Source organism: Otolemur garnettii, unplaced genomic scaffold (genome assembly GCF_000181295.1).
Source record: "Otolemur garnettii isolate 467f Iridium unplaced genomic scaffold, OtoGar3 scaffold00042, whole genome shotgun sequence".
Taxonomy (NCBI): domain Eukaryota; kingdom Metazoa; phylum Chordata; class Mammalia; order Primates; family Galagidae; genus Otolemur; species Otolemur garnettii.
The window spans coordinates 3,651,950-3,673,541 of NW_003852437.1; the positions used below are offsets into that span (position 1 = coordinate 3,651,950).

The 21,592-nt window shown below is 39.6% G+C and overlaps 1 protein-coding gene across 1 annotated transcript in view; it reads left to right on the top strand.

The window, feature by feature from the left end:
* Positions 1-21,592, top strand: part of EPM2A (EPM2A, laforin glucan phosphatase) — an 85,674-nt gene that overhangs the window by 56,182 nt on the left and 7,900 nt on the right. The window contains exon 4 of the mRNA XM_023513503.1: positions 19,908-20,149. Within this exon, the coding sequence (XP_023369271.1) occupies positions 19,908-20,149 (242 nt within the window). The remainder of the gene's footprint in view (positions 1-19,907; positions 20,150-21,592) is intronic.

The window sequence follows — 21,592 nt, forward strand, 5'->3', positions numbered from 1 at the left end:
GTTGGGTTTTTTCTTGTAGATTAATTGAAGTTCTGCATAGATCCTGGTTATTAGACTTTTGTCAGATTCAAAATATGCAAATATCCTTTCCCATTGAGCAGGTTGTTTATTTGCTCTAGTTATTGTCTCCTTTGCTGTATAGAAACTTTTCAGAAACGATTTGCTGCTTGTCTGTGCTTTTATACAGTATTACGGTTATAAAGTCTGCACATAAAGTGGTAAAACTGACACTGGAAATAGATGACTTGATCAGTAAATATAGAAGGAGTTCTGAGATGAGGATAGTGGAAGATCAAGGAAGTTCAAACAAATTTCCCCGCCATCCTAGATTTTACTGTCTTTTGGGGATGATAAGTTATTAATTCTTGGTCATTTTCTGTCAACATATACTTAAGTAAGTCGAGACAAGCTCAGAAGAGTGCCTAAGAAGCGGCATCTGACACACACCTCTGATGGCTTATTTATGTGTCAACTTGGCTAAGGCATGGTACCCAGGTATCTGCTCAAACATGCTACGTATTTCTTGTATCTTTTAAAATGAGAGTAACATTTAAATCAGTAGAATTTGAGTAAAAGAGATTATGTTTAGTTATAATGTGGGTGAGCTTCATGCTATCAGTTGCAGGCAATAATAGAAAAAGATCGACTTCCCTAGAAAAAGAGGGAGTTCCGCCAGCAAAACATGTTTAGACTTAAACTGCAATATCAGCTCTTCTATGGGTCTCCAGCCTGTCAACCAAGTTTCTGTCATCGCATGAGTTAATTCCTTAAAATAATTGTTTCTCTTTAGTGTACACATACACATTTGTTCTCTTTCTCTGGAAGATGCTGATTAACACAAAACCATGGCAGTTGAGTGCCGTGGCTTCAGCAGACAGAATTGGTTGCAGGCCTGATTACCACGCATCTCTTTTGTTTCCTTTTCCTGTGTTTAATCTTCTTTCCTAGACAGTGAGCTCCTAGAAGTCAGTGGGAACAGTATCAAAGGTCCGATATGGATAAAGACTTTGAAAGGGAGGATCCTTTAATCCCTATATTAAAGCCATCATAAATTACTGTGCAAAAAAGTAGGCTTGTCATTTGGATTTTTCTCTCCATTTAGAAAAGTTTTCAGTGGTCATGGGCATTCCTATGCAAGCATGCTAGATGAAAAGTCTAGATTTTGCTCTTTAAGAATTTCATGGCGCTATACAAATTGTTTCATGTCTCCATGTGTCTATTTCTGCTTGTAGATTAAGCAAGATAACCGAAGTTCATGTACCCATGAAAGTAGGCAAAACTAATCTCTGCTGTTAGAAGTCAGGATGGTGGTTATCCTTGTAATAATTAGAAAGGAGCATGAAGAGAGTCTTCTAGGAGCTGGTCAATGTTCAGTTTTTAGATCTGGGTGCTGGCAATAGAGATACATGTAGTTTATAAAAAAAATTCTGAGCTGTACTCATCTTTTTAAAAAAATTTATTTCAGATTATTGTGAGAGTACATGCATGACTAGGTTACACTGTTTGCATTTGTTAGGTAAAGTTCAAGTTGTAGTGGAGCCCTTTCATGGGGGGGAGGGTGCTGCATACCCTTTCATTGTGCCCATTAGATGAGAGCTCCCCAATCCCCCTCTTTCCCCATTCCCTCCTCCTCCCCCACTTGAGTTTAATAGTGTTTTACTCTCATATGGGGGGATAGTTGTTTATCTATTGGTTTCATATTAGTATTACATGTATTGGATACTTGCTTTTCCGTTCTTATGATACTTGATGAAGAAGAATGTTTTTCAGCTCCATCCAGGTTAATACAAAAGATGTAAAATCTTCATCTTTTTTATGCCTGAATAGTATTCTATGATATGCATATACTACAGTTATTAATCTGTTCATGAACTGATGGGCACTTGGGTTGATTCCATGTCTTGTGACTTGGCAATTGTGAATTGAGCTACAGTGAACATTCTAGTGAAAATGTCTTTATGGTAAAAATGATTTTTTTTCCCTTCTGGGTAGATACCTAGTAATGGGATATCAAATGGAAGGTTTACTTTTAGCTCTTTGGGGATTATCCAGCTTCTTTGCAAAGATGCTGTTTTAGTTTGCAGTCCCACCAATAGTGTAAAAGTGTCTCTTTCTTTCCAGATCTGTGCCAGCCTCTGCAGCTTTGGGACTTTGTGATGTGGGCTCTTCTCACTGGGGTTAGGTAATATCTCAGGGTGATTTTGATTTTCATTTCTTTGATGATTAGGAATGATGAACCACATGTATAGTTTTATGCATATTACATTTTAATACATTTTAAAAAATGTTTATATATTCAGTCTTTTAAATACTTAAAAAAGCCGACTGGAAGCAAGAATCCTAATGTGTAATAAAGATAACCAAAATAACTTGTTTCAGAATTTCCCCTCAGTAGTCTCGATTGAAAAATTAGATTCCCATTAAAGGCAAGCAAAAAAGAGATGGCAAAGTATAGGCAAAGGAAAACAAAATTTTAGTAAATCTACCTGAATTGTGTTTTAGATTTTGGCACCATACTTGGTTTACTTATTGGTGCTACCTCAGGAATTCAGGGAGGCCAAATGCTTGTGTTTGTGAATGTGCTTTTTGATATTTGCTAAAACATGATGCAAAAACCAGGTCATGGGTTCACAGGCTTTTAATAGATTATACAAGGAACAAATAAAACCTCTTAAAAGTATATTTGAATCCTCAAAGGTCTTAGTCCGAAAATGGAATTAGGGTTTCAATAATGTGATGGGACCAACCTCTTTTTATGAATAACAAATACCATGCCAGCTGCCTACTTTTAATATCAATGAGGAGAGGATGGGTAGAATTTGCACACACACACACACACAAATATGTGTTAGAAATAATAAAACATACAGCATCTCCAACAGATCTCTTGTGACCTATTTAATAAAATACAGAATCCCAAATTCTACCCGTTTTTCCTTAGCACCTGGGGAGCTGATCAGCATCCTAACATGTGCTGGTCACTAGGGTTGGACGTCCGTGTATCTCAGGATTCTCAATCAACTGCTTCCCTCCCTCTTCTCTCTGGGTTATTTCATATCCGCAAGGATTCTTCTTTCTTATTCTGTATGTAAAACATGAAGAAACACACCATTTAGTTGCTGATTTCTTTTAATGAAAATGTGGATAGAGAAGGAAATTTATTAATACATCGCTCAGTATTTCTGGTTGCAGAAATGCTATGCATAGATAAGCAAAGAAAAAGGCTCTCGGGACCAGCTCCTTTACAGTGATAGAAACAGGTGTTCTCTTTTAGTTGTCAAGTCAGCTCCCTTCTGAGCATCTCAGAGAAGTGGTCCAAATTACATCTAAGAGGAAGATTCGCCAAAGCATAATTACTTTGCATCAGGGTGCCACAAATAATGAAAGGAAAAGAACATTGGAAGTATATTGTAGTCTACTTAATCACCATCATTTTAAAGAGCTGATGTAGAATTCCTTACTTGATTCAAGACAAATTGTATGGCTTTGGTGGTAAATTAGGCATATTTTCTAAACACTAAATTATATTTCTTCTAATTCACATTTGGCTAAGAAAAGCTGACTAGTTTTTGTAGCAATGGAATATAAGAGATAAGGTTTGCAGCTGCCATTTCAAACAGTGCATTTTTTTTTTTTTGTCTGTTCTTCAATAGCTTCCTGTGTTTCTATTCATACTGAATGAAACCCCTTCTGTATATTTCCTGGTGAGATAAATTTCATCAGGGTTGCTATCTATGCAGGATGCTGGCAGATTCCATACTTCACCTTGATGCTCTATTCCCTCTTTCCCCCACTTTGAGCCAAGTGCTAAACTTACGGAGAGCAAGAGATTAGCACGGGTAGAGATTGTAAAGCTTTGCCCTGGTGATAAACAGTCATCTAGCACAGTGCATAAGAAATCCTGGTCATTAGAATTTTATGTAGCGTTTATGTGTATTTTAAGAGAAATTCTAGAACTAAATGGCTTCAGTTGAGGCACAGTAGAAAATCCAAGGCTGATTAAACTAGGTTTGCCTGACTCTGAGCTCAAGCAGTGATTAGTTATGGAGAAGGTCTTAGGGGTTTGCACGAGCTGGTGCATTTACCTATAAAATTAGGATAATAATACCCATCCTTTAAGAATCACATGTCATAACAAAAAACAATTTTTCTAGGATTGTACTGGACTGGTAGTAGTAATTTTAAGGAAACCTGATATTCTTGAGAGGGTGCATAGGCTTTCAGGGAAGTGTTAAGAGAAAGTGTTCATCATACCAAAGCATCTTTAACCAGAGTCAAAGTCGCCAAGGCACCTTCCGTTTTCCTAATTGCATTACGTTTCTCCCCCATCAGCAGCTCCCTTTCTGTGATCTGTTTGTTCTTTCCAGCTCTTGTCATCAACAGCCTCTGCCTACACAGCGCCTTGCTTTTTGTCCCCTATGCTTGATGACTCTCCCCCTCTTGCCAACTGGGTGGATGGAATAGAAATGCCCATTCAAAACATAAAATTTGCCTTGGTGATTAAGACACTTCGCGCAGAGCTGTAGGCTTCCCAATGCATTATACATCTACGGCAGGGATCAGCAAACACTTTCGGTAAACAGTTGGACAGTATGTTTTTCAGGCTTTGTGGGCTGTGTGATTTCCGTCTCAACTGTTCAAGCTCTGCTCTCATCAACAGTATGTCAACAAATCAGCAAGTAGCATTTGTTATGTGCAATAAAACTCTAATTGCAAAAACAAGCGGCAGGCTGAATTTTACCCCTAGACCATAGTTTTCTGGTCTCTCTAAGACAGAGATGGATCAGATTGTTCTCGAGTTTAAAGGGCCATTTTCAGAGATGCCGCCCGGCTTTCTTCACAGTGTGCTCCATAGAGAGCTTCCCCCCCTAAACAGAAGCTAACTGGTCAAATATATTTCTGAAATGTTACATGACGTGTCCCCATTTAGAGCCTCATCATTGCATTAGCATATCAAAAGCCCTGACTTTTTTCAGGTATGATGTTCATAACAGATGATAGCTAATTCTTTACTAGTGCTTGCTATGTGCTCAGAACTATTTTAAACTCTTTTACACGTACTTGTTTCTTTTAACCTCACAGATTACCCTGTGAGTAATGCAGTGTCATGAATTCCATCTTGTAGCTGATGAAGCTGAGGCACTGAGAGGTAAAGTAACCTGCCCGAGGTGACGTACTTAGGGGAGCTGGGATTCAAACATAGGCTGCCTTACTTCCGGTGCGTGCTCTTAGCTACCCTTGTAATGTCTCAGCACCTATGAGACTTACTGTGAGACCTGGGCACGCGCTGATTTGATACAGTTCTCTCAGTGTGCATATTGAGAAAGAGAAACCTAGAGAGATTCAAGTGACTTTGCAAAGGTCACAAGCATAATTAATACCAGGTAAGTCTAGAAATCAATTAAATGACTACCTGGTACTTGAAGACATGCTTCAATTAATCCCTTATAAAGACAGAGAAGCCTTTTAAAAATGAGTAGTCACCTCTAATGTCCCCTTTTCAATTCAGATTTTTAAAACCAGTTTCACTTTAATGGGGTGAATACACAGTTTGATTTTTAAAAGGGGGAATTATTTTCACTTCTAACGTTCCGAAAGGCAATCCCCTCTCACGGAGGAGATGACAGACCTTGATCTGCAACTCTGATCTCTCTCCCAGGCTCGACCTCAGTGGCTCCCATATACCTTAATGTACATTCGAATCCCTTGGGGGTGCTTAGAAAGAATGATGCTGGCCAGCACCCCACCCCTCAGATATTCTGATGGACGCAGAGCATGTAGCAAAGACATTTTGAAGGATAGCTCCAGGGGATTCGACTGGGTAGCTAGGGCTGAATCACTGCTTTCGAATCACATTTATTATTACCTGCTAAACTTGTCCACCCGCGTTAACAGCTAACATTTCAAGTACTACATGGCATGAAATGAAACTTACGGTTGTGGTTCATGGGTTATAATTATTGAAAATGTGACCATATCCCAAGCACGAATGGAACTTCATTACTCCAGATGAATCATGCCGGTGCTTGTAATATTCAGTCTGTTTCATGTGAGTGAGACCTTTGGATTGACGTGCATTGTTGCAGAACCAAACTGACCCAAAGACCCAGGGATTCTGATAGTTCGCCACAAACCTCTATGCCTCACACAGAGGCTGCTCTCTGCCTTTATCTGGCTGTCTTAAGTTAGGGACAGAAGGTGGAAGAAACAAATATTTTGGAGCATTAGATTTTGCCTCTATCCTCTACCTCTTACAAATATATAATCATTTATAATAGAAGACATTTAGAAGAGACATCATGTATAGGGGAAGAATTTAGGATAGAAATAGACTATCCAAGAGAACAAATAGAATGGCAATTACCAAGGACTCGAGACAGTCTAATTACTACTATTGAACGCTGAATTTATCTTTAAGTTTTCTGGCAGTTAAGGCAAAAAAGGAAACATGTTGAGCTGCATGGTTTTACATTCTGGCTAAAAACAACTTTCACATTTGTCTACAGAGAAAATTATTATTTTTTAGCTAAATTCAACCAACAATTTAACACAAAGCCAAAGAAATGATTTTCCATCATTGACAACTGAATGAACCATCTAAAAGATCTTGAGTTAGTAGGCCATTTCTGTGGCCACTCATTCATTCAATCACCTATTTGCTTTTGACTATAGGCTGGATCTAATGTTACGTTCTGGGGAGATGGTGAGGAATAAGGTGAATATGGTATATTCTCAAGGAGCTCACAGTAGAGAGGAGGAAATACTCAGAGTGAGGGAGGCCAGAGCCTGAAATAAAGATGTGCAATTATTTGTACCTTTCACAAAGATATGTTAAGATGTCAGAGGAGGAGCTGAGCTTCAGGGACACGAGGAGGACCGAGCAGGCTTCATCATATAGACACAGGGCAATGCAGTGGGACATGTTCTGGAGGCAGGATAGCAGGACCAGAGGGATGGGAAGGAGAGCACGCAGAACTTTAGGAAAATTACAAGCCTCGCCCCTAAAATGGAAGGTAGGATTTATATGGAGTTGTGGGATGAAAGACATAGGTAAGGGTCAGGTGAAAAAGGCGAGAGTCCATAGCAAAGTGAAGGGTCGGCACCTCAGTATTTTAAACAGGGGTTCACATGGTTGGTGTTTTAGAAAGATCACTCCAAGGACAGTGTGTAAGAGAGAGAGCCTGGGAGGTCACTTAGGAGGCTATGGGGGTAATTAATTTCTTATGTGTTGAGGATCTGAAGGGAGAGAAGGGCAGAGATTCTGAAGCTTTTTAGGAGGTTGACTTGTATGGCTGGGTTAATGGCTCTGGGGAGAGGGAAAACAGGTCTCCTGGGTTTGGTGACTGCATGGCTGTGCCATGATGCCTGGAGATTGGGAGCAACAGGGATGAATCATGTGTGGGTAGAGAGCAAAGAGTAGGAGATGGTGAGGATGATGAGTTCAGGGGACGTTCAGGAGAAACTGCAATAGAGAGTTGAGGTCTGAGCTGGAGATGGCGGATTTAGAATTTATCAGCATATGAATGGCAGTTAAAAGCAATGCAGGCAGTGAGATACCTAGGAGTGTATAAAGTGAAGAGACCTCAGTTTGGAATGCTGAGAAACACCCTTAAACGGCCTGTGGAGGACCACAGAGCTTATGATGGAGCCAGAACATGGTAGGAATGAACTAGGAGTATGTGGGGGTAATGGAAGTGATCTAAAGGGTACAGGCAAACACCTGGAGGTGTAAATTGGGACAGAGAGATACAGAATGTGCCTGTTAAACTGTCTCTGTCCCATAGCTGTTGTGCTGGGACCTGGCAGGTGCTGGGTCTCTGGCTGCTGGACTGAATTCTCTTAATAGGAGCCTGTGGATAGTTGATATTGTTTAAAGAGCAGATAACTTAGATATCAGATAATGTTTCAAAAGTTTGAGATCCAAACTCTTCCAGCTCAGATGAGATGTCCACAGACTTAAGCCCTTTTGTGAATGCAGAATAAATTTCCTTGAAAATATCTAAATACTGATACAAAGTGGAGATGACCATGTTGTGGAAGAGGCAATTTCAATTTACACCATTTCAAGACCCCTTAAGCCCTTCACTGAATAGAAGCTAAGTATGTTCTGTAGGACAGATGATCTCAGATGAAACCGTGTTCTGAAGGTCTGGTCAGGAGGAATTAACTGCAAACAGGATGACATAACTGAATGCACTGTCATGATGACCAGAATTATTTGAACTTTACTATCTTCAATATGGCAGTTTTAGTTTGGGTCTGATTGGTATTTTATTCTCCTTGTTAATTGTATTAGACTACATGACTGACTGCTCAGTGAAGAGCTTTCCTTGTTGGTAATAAAGACAAATCACTGATATTGGGTCTCTTTTCCTGTATGGATGGATCCTTAGGATCCTTTAGCTAAAAGACAACAGAAGCCTTTTTGATTTGCACACCCTTAGGAGGAGTTAGTGACTATTGCAGCTTCTCTCTGCACACCATGAAGTATCTTCTACGGATTCTGACTCCAGGCTCAATGAAACAAGCAAGACTTCCCAGCGATTTTGGAGGTCCCAGCCTTACGGTGTTTTTAGTTATGCATCTCTGCTTTGTTTCTACCATCCTGACCACTCACATCTTACAGAGGAGAAAGTGTTTATTGCCTGTCTTTCTGGAACTGGACCTAATTTCTGACATTCCTGACTTGTTGTATCAGAGTTCCCACTGCTAATTGTATCAGAGTTCCCAACCATTTCAATTCCTTGAAGACCCATAAATTCCAAGGCTTATGTTTATTTCCCCTCAATTTTCAGCATCTATAAATAAAAATATTAAATTGCTTTTTAAAACATAACACAAGAGGAAACTTTAGTCTCCTATCATCTGTAAACAGGAGAAAAGAAGAAATGTTTTAGAACCAAGGAAGGTCACTATGCAATTTGGCATCTTGCAGATTCTTCACTGGGAAATCAAGAAAGAGGCATACAAAGATTTTATTTATTTTATTACAAAAATTTCTTATAATTAATTTGCTGAACTATGGAGAACATGTGGAACATAATACAAATGTGTATAATACTAGAGTTTGTATTTTAAATTCAGAATGAAAAGTAGAAATATTTAATTGTTAAAATGTTCTCTTTTATAATTCATTTGTGCTGATACCTTCCCTCCTGTACCAAGATGTCAGTGTCAGGCTTTGGACAGCAGGTGGGATGAGGAGTTTAGAATTGCACCCTGACTCCTCAAACTGGGAGCAGTATTTACTTTGATTCAGGTTTGTAATGGAAAACAGCCATTCACAAGCATAGGTACTTCCTAACATGGATATTCAGGACAACTGTTGGAGGTAGGTGTGGACTCTTGCCATCTTTAAACAGAATCGCATTTAGGAACCAAGGCCCTATTGTGCTGTGGTTCAATAGCTGCTGTTTGTGGTCTGAATTTACACTTGATATCAATCAACAAAAGCAGCCTGGACAGCGTTAATTCACTGTCATGAAGTCCGGATTCAGAGAGCCTTGGGGAGCTTCATCTTCAACCCCACAACTTGGGTGAAGACAGCCAGGGCCATATCTTTTATTTTTGGAACCCACTGCAACAAGAAAAGGGAATCGGATTTTTCTTTGCCATTCTTCTCCACTTTCCCACTTCCTCTTTGAATATGACCACACATTTACATAGCTGTTTGTGAATATCCTTGTAGAGAAATACTTAGTGTTCAGAGCTACAGTATCTTTGACCAGAGTCTTTGACTAACCTTAGGAGCACCAAGTGTGGCTTTTGCCCAATTTAAAATGAACCAAGTTGATTAACTTCAACAGTTGTAATTTCTTCTATGACCAGGTCACAGAGCTTTCCATGAAATACATTGGGTCAAGCCATCATTAACTTGCCTGTGGTTAAAGCACAGGAACTAAGTGTTGAGGACATTCATGATTTATTCTATTTAATTTCTTAGAGCAGTTAAACTTCTGGTGATGAAAGCACTGACCTGCCTTCTGGGTCCAGATGTTTCCATCTTGGATGAAGGTATCCTGCCCAAACCCTCTGTCCAACATCCAGATGTTTCCACCTTGGATGAAGATAGCCTGCCCAAACCCGCTGTCATCACGATAACCGTCTGTAGTTGTGCTGAAGAATTCAGACAAGTCTATGTGAAACTTCCATTTCCTTCAGTACACAAAAAATGTCATTTCCCAGTGTTGGGCCTGCCTTGGTACCGTGTCACGGATATCTTTGATCACTTTAAAATTCCCAAGACCACATAAATAAAGCTAACTGGGTGGCAATAGTTTATGAGCAGTGATAGAAAAGGCCACAACCAATTTGACCCTTTTAAGCAACTGGGCTTGTAAATCTTCTTCCAGTTTATCTTCATCTCATAGAGCGAGGCAGATGCCGCAGGGCTTAACTAATGGTCTGAGTAGCTGTATATTTCTGTTCAGGACTTGTCATTCTGCTCCTTTATACCCTCGGATCTGTTGTAGGTTTCACTGCCCATCTACTTGCTCTGGAAGGAGTCCTGCAGCTTTGCCACTTTTGTTATTCACTTTCCAAAGCAAACACTATTGATGTTTGAGTCTCCTTTTCAGTTCAGTGAGGATCACCTCTCCAGGAGTCTGTTCCTAGAGTGATTGTAGCTCTTGCTGGGCCTTGATTCATAATGATGTTTCAGGTCATATTCTTTCAACACGATTTTTTTGGTCATATGAAACACGTAGGCATGCTCTTCACTTGTACAAAGAAATAGGCTTGTTCCCATTTTTCTTAAAATATGCGGCCTTCTCCTTCTCTCTTTCATTTTGCCTCTGGGAGTGGAGCCTGAGAGGGAAGCTGAGCGGGCCAGGACTGGGCAGGAGAGGGGACCCAGCTGGGGCTGCCACGGGCCCTGGTGTGATAGGGGCAGCTGGGAAGGAGGCCCTGGTGGCTGGAGGTGGTGAAGGGAGGCCTGGGGTGTGGTATCCCAGTCTGGGGTGGTAGTGGGTTGAGGAGGAGGCTGCACAGCTGGGGGTGGCCCCAGGGTTCTGAGGCCCAAGGATGGGTCCAGGAAGGGTGGTCCTGGAGAGACTCCAGCAGGGCCTGGGGACACTAGGGGTAAAGGGTGTAATGGCTGCTCCATGGTCCCAGAGGCCCCCATGGTGCCCTGAGGCTAGGGCTTTAGCAATGAAGCTGGAGCAGATTCTGTGGGGATGGGGTTCAGCTTGGGTGGTGCGGGGCTGGGGGGTGGGGAGAGGCTGCTGTCCCCTCATCCCTCACTGTTGCTCCAGCTGCTGCTGCTGGACTGGCTTGTGGTTGATGATGACCTGCCAGATGCCACTGACAAAGCCACTCTGGTGATAAGGAATGAGGCCTACGAAGATGTTCTTGGCCAGTAAGGAGTGCAAGTTCGTGCACCTCGCAGGGGCCGAGTAGGGGAAATGCCGTGGAGCCACTGTCCATGACGCAGGGAGGTCTTTGAGTTATCCAGGTCCTGCTTGGTGGAATGGAACTGGACCATCCTTGAGTTCCAGAACAAAGGGCCCATGGGGGTCAGCAGCTACAAGGGACAAGCTGCACGATCAGAGCCTCAGGCCCTTGCTCTGTCTTCAGATTCTCCTGGGATTCATGTAGACCTGGCGAGGGAGTGACCGCATCTTGGTGTTGGCATCCACTGGGACGGATTTGAGCCTCTCTTGATGCTCAAGGACTCTGCTCCAGAAGGTCTAAAAAGATTTTTAAAAATACAGTAATTAGTAGAATTTTTTGAAAATAAGAAATCCCTGTCTGGTTAATATTGGTCCTCTAGCATCAACAATAGAGATAAAATGCTTGTATTTTGTTGTTGATGTTCTGGCAGGAGAATCTTAGTTTACTTCCCAGTGTACCTGAGCATTGTGAATTGTCTGACACCATTGTGATGTATAGTAAGATAAGATTAGTGTTTAGATTGAATTATTAAAGTACTTGTTTCCAGCAGCCTTGATACCACATAGGAGCTTGTAAGAATGCACCATCTCAGGCTCCAACCCAGATTTATTAAACCAGTATCTGCTTCTTAACGTGATCCCAGTATGATTTGCCTGCACATTAGTATTTGAGAAGCGCTGGTCTAGATAAAGAATAATCATGTAACTATCCCAAACTGTTTTGTTTGTTCAGAAAATCATGTTGTTCTTGCTCAAAATACTTAATCCCTTTTTACATAATAAACTTCGCTCTCCTTCCTTCCTTCCTTTCCTTCCTTTCTTTTCTTTCTTTTGACAGAGTCTTACTCTGTTGCCCTGGGCAGAATGCCCTAGCATCACCGTAGCTCACAGCAACCTCAAACTCTTGGGCTTGAGCAGTCCCCTTGCCTCAGCTTCCTAAGTAGCTGGGACAACAGGTGTGAGCCACCACAGCCAGCCAATACATAGGAATTTCTTCTATTTCAAATTAAATAATAAGCTTGCAGTGAAGATGTTATTAACATAAAAAGGAAGAAAAAATGTGAGTTTTACAATTTTCCAACTGTCTTGTTCTCTAAATTCATTTTTGTCCTAGAAATAAAGACTTACAGTGCCCAAAAATAAATTTTTAAAAATCTCTTAGTCACTTGGTTACATAAATAGATGTGTGTCATTGTATACTGCTTTGTCTACAGTGGATATTTCTATGTGATATGAGTTAAATTTAACTCATAAAATTTGATGGCCTATATATCTTATCTGCAAAGTTTTTACATCAGTAAAACCTTACCTGATTAACATTTCCTTAGTAGAAATAGAGATCTGAGGGAAAACAAAAGGAACTTAGAGTCGTGTCATCTCATCAAGCTTTGGAGCATATGGATGCCATTAGCATGATGTGCAGTAAAGACAATGGTGGTTAAGTATAAATCATAAAAACACACAGTAAAGAAACATGTAGAAATTGGCATCATTGAGGGTTGACCTGGGTAAGAAAATGTAGATTATAATATCGCATTAGTAAACTTGGAATTATTTTTTAATCTTCCTTTTCCCTCAACTATTACGTCTAATTAATGTGCAAATTCTATTGGTTCTACTTCTAAGTACATCTTGAATGTATGTACTTCTCTCCATCTGCACCAGGAACTGTATTCCAAGCCATCACTCTTCTAAAGTTTTTCCCCTTTCTCTATAGTTTCTGCTGTACTCCTTCATAATCCATTTTTCACAGAATAGAGTCCCTGTTTTTTTGAGACAGAGTCTTGCACTGTTGTGCATGTTAAAGTGCAATGGCATCATCATAGTTCACTGCAACCTCAAACTTGTGGGCTCCAGTCATCCTCCTGTCTCTGCTTCCAAAGTAGCTGAGACTGCAGGTGCCACCATCATGCCCAGCTAATTTTTTCTAATTTTGGTAGAGAGAGAGTCTTGCTTTCACTCTACCTGGTCTGAAATCCTGAGCTCAAGGGATCCTCCCACCTCGGCCTCCCAGAGTGCTAGGACTATAGGTGTGAGCCACCATGGCTGGCTCAGAGTCACCATTTAGGAACTGTAATAAGCCCAAGTCACTCTTCTACTTAAAAATCCTTCATTGGTTTTTTATTTTTCATTGCTTTTAGATTATTACACAAATTCCCTAGCAAATTCCCTGGTCTTCTAATCCACCTTGGCCCACACTCTTCCTTGTTCACCTACACTCCATGTCTCTAGGCTTCTCTCAGTTCCTATATTTAATAATTTTAAATATGTAATTTTACTTTCTCAAGGAATCCTCAACAGTGAACACAAAATTAACATGGCAAGAGTCTATTTGAATGGGACCTATTCTTTAAATCTGTATCAAAGTAACCACTGCAGTTGCCAGCTTAGTTCTTGCCTCATCTCAGTGTTATGTCATGACCGACCTTAAGGAAATGAAGTGGGCTACTTGCCCTGTTTACCACTGTAATCTGCCAATATGGCATATAAATGAAATTTCAACACAACAAATGCCCACAATCAACCCGACCAGACTCTCTTGGACTCAGAGTCTTAAGAAGCTTCGAGTCTGAGAGACTGTGCTGTTATACACTTCAGGGGATTCTCCACCAAGGTTCATTCCCTGAAGGCCATGGGAAGGGGCTTAAGCCTGTACCATATCAACTATAACCAGATACCGCAGAACTTTACAGCTAGAGTTGTTTGATTAAGAAGGAGCCTAAATAGCCTGGTGATCTCTTCTGCTGTGTGGGAGGTGATCAGATGATAAGAGTGCAGGACAGGAGGGAAGGAAAGGAGGCAGTAGTATTGTGTGTAAGAGAACAATTTGGCCTGGGCACTACAGTCAATGCTACTTGTATTTGTAGAATTTCAAACATCAAGATGAACGGTGAAAAATATCTTCAAAAATGCTTTAAGTATATCTGATACATGGACAGTTGTAAAAAGTCTGAATGAATGTAGATATATTTTAAGCCTGAATGTTTAGCCCTTTATGGGTTTCTAGGGCTGCTTTAACAAAGGGCCAGACTGCACGGCTTAAACAATAGAAATGTGTTGCTTCACAGTTCCAGAGGTTACAAGTTGGAGATCAAGGTGTTCCCAGGGGCGATTCCTTTTGAGTGCTCTGTGGGAAGTGTCTGTTCCAGGCCTCTCATTTTGGCTTGTAAATGGCCATCTCATCCTAGAATCTTCATGCTGTTTTCCCTCTGTGTTCTGTCCATATTTCCCTTCTTATGCTGACACCACTCATACTGGATAAGGGCCTAGTCTTAGAACGTGAGTCTAACTTAATTACCTCTCTAGAGACCTGTCTCCAAATATGGTCACCTTCTGAGTTATTAGGGACTAGGATTTTAACATAGGGGGTTTTGTGGACATGATTCAACTCACAATAGGCTTTCATAATTAAATTATATGATACTTTATAAAACAAAAAATAGACAAGTATTCTGCCAAAAATTATTTGCTTCATATGGCTATAAACTACATAGCACATCCAAAAAGTATAAGAAACTTACATTTATGGAAACACTTAGAGAAATTAGCATGTGCTGTATGTTTACTAGAGTCTGTGACCTATAAGTAAACTATGATACAACTAGGTTTTAACGAAGATGCTAATTAGCATCACATTCTAATCTGGAATTTGTCTGTGAGCAGTTATTCAGCCTTAACTGGATCCTGTTACAAGCACCCTTTTGAGGTAGAAGTTTGGCATTAATAACTTAACAGTTGAGGCTAGAGGACACATTTTCAGCAGAAGGAGCTATGTGGGTAATGAAGCTTAGAATTTACTGGAGGTTCGTTTTAATGTTTCTTTTGCTTTCCCACTAATGAGATCTAAATTATGAGACTGATAGACTTTTTTTTCTTTACCTATTATTTAAATGCCAATCGCATTTTAATTTCACATTGAATTGCCCATAAAATATTAAGTAAGGTAAATGCAGCACAATTACCCAACTTAGGAAATGTGATTCTTTTTTTCCTTTGCTCCTAAATTCTTAGCTGGGCTTTGTAAAGAGTTTCCGCAAAGTCTATTTTCTGTAGTTATTTCTGAAATAGTGTTCTGTTTGTATAGCTATGCAGAGGGTACGGTGTAACTCATATTACATAGAAATATCCACTGATTCAATAGTGTCCTTAGGTGTGATACATAAACAAACGCCTGTGTTCATCCTTCAGTTCCATCATCTGTGTGGTTTTCCTAATCTTTTTTTTGTCTATGAACGTGAAATAACGCTAATTTCCATGCTAAGGATATGCTACTCTGCCACTTCTTCTCCTGGCCATTAGTGAGGGAGCCTCTGATACGGAGTCTGTACCATGGATGTGTCTCCTGATGGTACCTTTGTCTTTTCCACACACAAAGTGTTTTGCTTGCTTGCTTAGATGATCATTCTTCCTGATATACTCGTTACTGCCACGAGGCCTTCTAGGACAGCTAGGGCTCTGTTTCATACTCTTCAGAGCTGTTGGAACACAGGCCCCAGCCTGACGGGTGAAACAGTGTAGTGTTGTGATTACCTGGAACCACAAATCTAGATTCTTTCCAATGAATTCAATTGATTTTGATTTGCAGTCCAAAAAAAAAATAAGGTTCTAGAATGTCAGTCATCTATTCTTTCCCATGATCTTTAACTAAGTTATAATGTTACTAGGATGAATTTTATTTAAGTCCAGTATGGTTGAATCACAGTAGAAATAGTCAAAAACCCAAGGTTATAAATTTTTTTCTACAAAAAAACATTCTTACTGCACATGACTATACTAAACTTTTTTCATGACTTGGAAGTAGATTTCCTTTTGAATGTTTGGAAGGTACTGGTCTCTTATAACTTTCCATTCCTCACTCTAGGAATCATTTGCAGTCTTGAAACTAGTTTTTTGGACAAGGGTAAGAACTTAACTTTGTAGCGTAGAGCTGAGCCAATCCATCTCCTCTCATCTTTATAATGTTTTTGAGCTCTGTATACTAAGTTTCTGTTATAGGTGCAATTGAACTTGCCAGCTTACTAATTCTAGTATCTGGCTACATACTTAAAAGGTCAGTTTCTAACAAAATAAAACAACAAACAATCCACAGAATCATGGGACTCACTCCAGGACCTTTTCATGACTATCTCTGGGGTAGATCCTAGTAATAGATGCTTTTATTAAAGTATCTCATGTGACTTGAGTTCAAAGTCAGGCTTGGGAACTCCTGGTGTGTGCTGATTGTCAATACTTACTTGCTACAGTTGATTTCTCTTTGACTTTCCAAATAGTCTATCATGAAGATGTCAGAAAGCTCTGATAGTGATTTATTCATAAAATAATTCTCTGAAAAATTTTTATAATATAAATTGTAATATAATTATGAGCTATAACTTTTACTTCACTATAGCTTTAAATTTTGGTATGTCTTGCATTAAAACTACCTTTGTAGAGAATTTTTCTTCTCCAAATCTCAAGTTTCAGTAAGCTTCTTTTCATCATAAAAAAATTCTAACTTTAACAATGGCTTAAAATATCACTGACACCAAAAGAAGATTAAAAATAAGGTGAGTAAAAATTGATTGTTAATGGTGTCAAATCATCCTCTTTCCAATGGACAAGTAAAAGTTTAATTACCATTTAGAAAGCACATCATACATTTCATCACCTCCAGTGCATCCTGTAACTAGAAATATGTCATCTACTTTTGGAAAACGGACTGAAATGGAATGAACATAAAGGTCATTTTAGCTGTCTTGTTAAGTGAAATCCGTTGATTTGCATGTTTCCAACAAGCCCAGTCTGTTTCTCTGCATCCCATATAATGGCTGAGTACAAAGCAATTTATAACTTTAATTTCTCATCCCTCAATACCAGGCTTGTTTACAGAGTTTGTCTTTAGTTATCTGTTTCCTAGGTTAAAAACATCTTGTTTAAAAAAGTCAGAAAGGCTTTTGTATTTATTTCTTAGTTATGGACTCAGACTTCTAACATGTCTGGAGGAAAAAATCAAGTATATTATCAAAAGTTGGAAATACTTCATACAGAGACTGGTATTTCTATGTGTGTGCGACTATATGGGTGGGTACTTGAAGGGCTTCTTTTCATTAGAAATGCTGTGTGAGAAATATATATGTTCAAAGATGAATGAGCTTTTGCTTGTTCTCAGTTTTCCTGTGATTTTTAAAAACATTTGAAAACCAGGAATGAATGAGATGATAGACTAACACCTCTTTTAGCGACAACATTTGATTCTGTATACTGACTTATTTTGGTTTGGGAATTTTAACTTTTTGTTTTGTAAGCTCACATGTCCTAATTTATCCTTTGTATATCTCTATGGACTATTCTTTAGCTTCTATGCAATTTTTTTCTGAAAAATCAACCAGATACTTTATTTTCTTATTTACTGACTAGCTAAATACTAACTGCTACCCACTCAAAGAATATAGTATTCGCAAGATCCCTGAGTAACATGTGGAATTAGGCTTGGATGTTGTGAATATTCATTTTAACATTTTACCAGTCCACTTTAAGATTTTGCAAGCAAAAATTCCATTACTGTTTAATAGATTCTATTTCTTGGCTGTACAACTGAGATGTCTGCTTCCCTCTTTTTTCCAGCTTAGGGTGCTTTTGTGTGCTCAGTCCAACCCAGAGTGTACATGTTGGAGGCCACATTACCACTGCCTGGGCATCCAGCAGGTTCCTGGAGAAGGAATCTTTAAGGGATAATGGAAAGGGAATGGAACATACAGATAGAGACAGATTCTGCTCCCACCCAACAGGCAGAGGGAAGGAGCATCAACCCAGGGTGCAAAGTTCCCTTTCCTGGGGAGATTGAATACAGTCCTGTCCAGGGGGTCCAAAGAATCTAAAAATTCTCTGGGGTCATGAATAAGGTGAAAAGGCCTTTGGATCCTGTGCTCCTCTTTCTAATGTCATTCTTTCCTGAATTTATAACTTTTCTCTTTCATCTCTTAATTTTTTTCCATAAACACCCTCAAAAAGTATATCCACAAAGAAGTTCCTAATAACTCTTTAAACAAGGACCCAAGTAGAAAATAAAATTGGCATATCCTCCTCTATAGGGCTCAGGCTTTAGAATGATGGTGCTTGCGAAATATTTTCATTGAGGATGAATAATGCTGACATTGGAGCATTAGACACTTGGCTTCTCGTGTTAACACCAACAATGACAACAGCCAAAGGGGGAAAACCGCAAACAACAGAAACTAGCTCTATTTCATATTAAAGAACACTGTGAAGTCTTCAATTGATGGCTGTACAGAACAACGGTCATTACAGTACAGTGCAAAGTATGTTACTACAACAAGGAAGTCGTCAGAGCTAGACGTGAAGTCCCCCTGAGTTTATTACATCCACTAGTGTCAGTCCCATTCAAATATGTTATTACATTTGTTCCCCCACAAAATGCCTGTGAATTAGTTAATTTTGGATCTATTCTAAAGGTGAGCACACCAAAAATTTAAAGGTGACAAATAACTGGTCCTAACAACACACAATTATTACCAAGTGTTATTATAGGAAATACAGCTTGTTCTGGTTTTTGGCTTTTTTCCTTTGGCTGTTATTATGGATGTTAACATGAGAAGCCAAATGAGTGATCCTCAAATGTGTACTCATCCTCAGTGATCTAGTCACATGATCCAGTGCTCTCTCTCTCTCTTTCTTTCTCTTTTTTTTCCTTTCTCTCGCTCACCCTTTTCTTTCTTTCCTCATGGATTCTTATCTAAAGGGTTATTAGGAATTTCCTGAGTTTTTAACTTTTCTCTATTATCTCTTTTTTTTCCATAAGAATCTTCAATAGATTTTCTCAAGGAAGTTCTATTGCTGTTTCTTCATCTTACCCTGTAGCATTAGGTGAAACCTATATTAGTAGAACTATGTTGGGTACTAATAGAATTAATCCTGATTTTGATTTTATTTAAAAGAAGTTTATTATTTGTTAGTTTCTGGTTTGTACCATATGTTAAAGGTCTCATACTGTTTGAAATTTTTAGAGAGAATGTGTTTAAGGATATGTAATTAATATGTGTATCCAATCCAGCTTAAATGTCATCCCACTCACGGAGTTTTTTTTTTTTATTGAATGGTCATGGAGTTTTAAACAGAAATGACTGCTGAATTTTAGCCAATGTTTCCTGGAATTTGTTGATAAAATTATAGACATTTGTTATTATTTGATGTGTTTTGATGTATTTTGTAGTGTTGAACCATGTATGCATTCATAAAGCAAGTACAATTTAGTGGACTCATTTTATATATTGCTAAGTTGGCTAATTCTCATTTCCTGGACTTTAATTAATTAATCAAATTGTTTGTTTTACCCCCCAATAGCAACACCCATACTTTTCCTTTCAGTAATAACATTAGTTCTTTTATTCTTAAACATCTAACTTTTCCTGTGCCAGATTGAAAAGTTCATTATATTTTAATACAACATGTTTTATGCAGGTATTTAGACCTCAGATCAGAGCAACAATAGTAATAGTTGACATGATATGTTCTCATTAGAATTCTACCAAATATATGGCTGGGTAGCTGCCCTCGCCAAGTGGAACACGTAACCATCAAACTGAAGCATGAATTGGGGATTACGGCTGTAATGAATTTCCAGACAGAATGGGATATTGTACAGAATTCTTCAGGCTGTAACCGCTACCCAGAACCCATGACTCCAGACACCATGATTAAGCTATACAAGGAAGAAGGTTTGGTTTACATCTGGATGCCAACACCGGATATGAGCACTGAAGGTAAGGATCAGAAGAATTGTTTTGGCTCCTTGCTGAATGTGTTTCAGAGAAACCCTTGCTTTCTGTCTTTCTCTCTCGCTAATTGAATATCCTAAATACAACTGGTAGAAATGGAATAAATATAAGATGTGATTTAATATTTGATACATAGCTTTGACACTGGCTAAGATTCTGTTCAATGTGATTTCTTTATTTATCAAACATGTATCTGTTGTATATCTACTGTGTATGTGGCATTATGATGCATGTTTGGGAACATAAAGTTTAAGCAGACACTGCCTATGTCCTGATGGAGGGTCCCATAAGGATGACAAGTGGTAATCAAATAACTAAAAATAGAGGCCAAAAACTGTGATGAAATTTTTTTTTGTTAGAAAGATACACAGACATTGTTATGAGATTATATACAGGTAATCAGGCCCAGGAGGGGGTCAAAGAAGATTTACTGGGGAAGTCGTGTCGAGTTCGGTTCTGAGGGTAGACTAGGGGAAGAGTGAATCCTGAGTGTCCCAGGCACAGGAAGCAGCTTAGGAGAATCCCTGTGGCCGGAGAGCACAGAGTGTAGCAGGAACTGGAAGACCCTGGTGCCTGCAGATGAGAGAGTGAGGCTCACAGCCTTGCGGGATCTGGGTCACCATAGGACTTTGGATTCTGTCCTGAAGCAGCAAGCAGCAGCTGAAAAGCTGGGAAGCCAGAAAATGTCAAAATAAATTTTTTTTTTTTTTTTTTTTTTTTTTTACGAAGCAGTTTAGGAGGCCAGTTAGGAGGTTGGTGCCATAGCTGAATGAGCGATAATGGGAGAGAATGCAGCTTGGGGCGGGTGGTGACAACGAGTCTTCACTTATTGCTGAAATGTCTTTGTGGAAAGGGAATTGTGGTGTGGCTTGGGTGGTGCCAGGGAAGCAGAGACAAACAGGGCATAGTTTTGACCTAAAGGTAAAGGCAGTAAGACAAGTTCCAAACTAATTACAGGACAGAGAAGCACGGGCGAGAGGGGAATGAACAGGTAAGGTGCCCAAGAAGGACTGGAAGGAGCGCGTTCTGGTGGGCATGGCCCTGAGAGGGGACAAGTGGATAGATGTGGAGGGAGGAAGGGCATGCTAGGTGGAAAGAGAAGGCCCAGGCACAGAGGCACTGGATTTTAGAAGGATGTTATGTATTTCAGCCTGATGGTAGGTAGAATAAGGTACTTGTAAAGAAATGGAGATTACTGCAGTCCTCAGCGGAGAGAACCAACTTACACTGATAGTATCAAGCACATGTCAGCAGGGAGCAGCAGAGAGCTGTAGAAATGGCACAGGTAAAGGGAGCTTGGTGACCTGCTATTTCTGGGGAAAGAAGGAAGGCAGCGATGGCCAGCTAGGAGATGATTTTATCTGCTGCCCTCTTCCCCCAGACACACATTATGCATCAAACATTCTCCTGGCTCGGCGCCTATAGCTC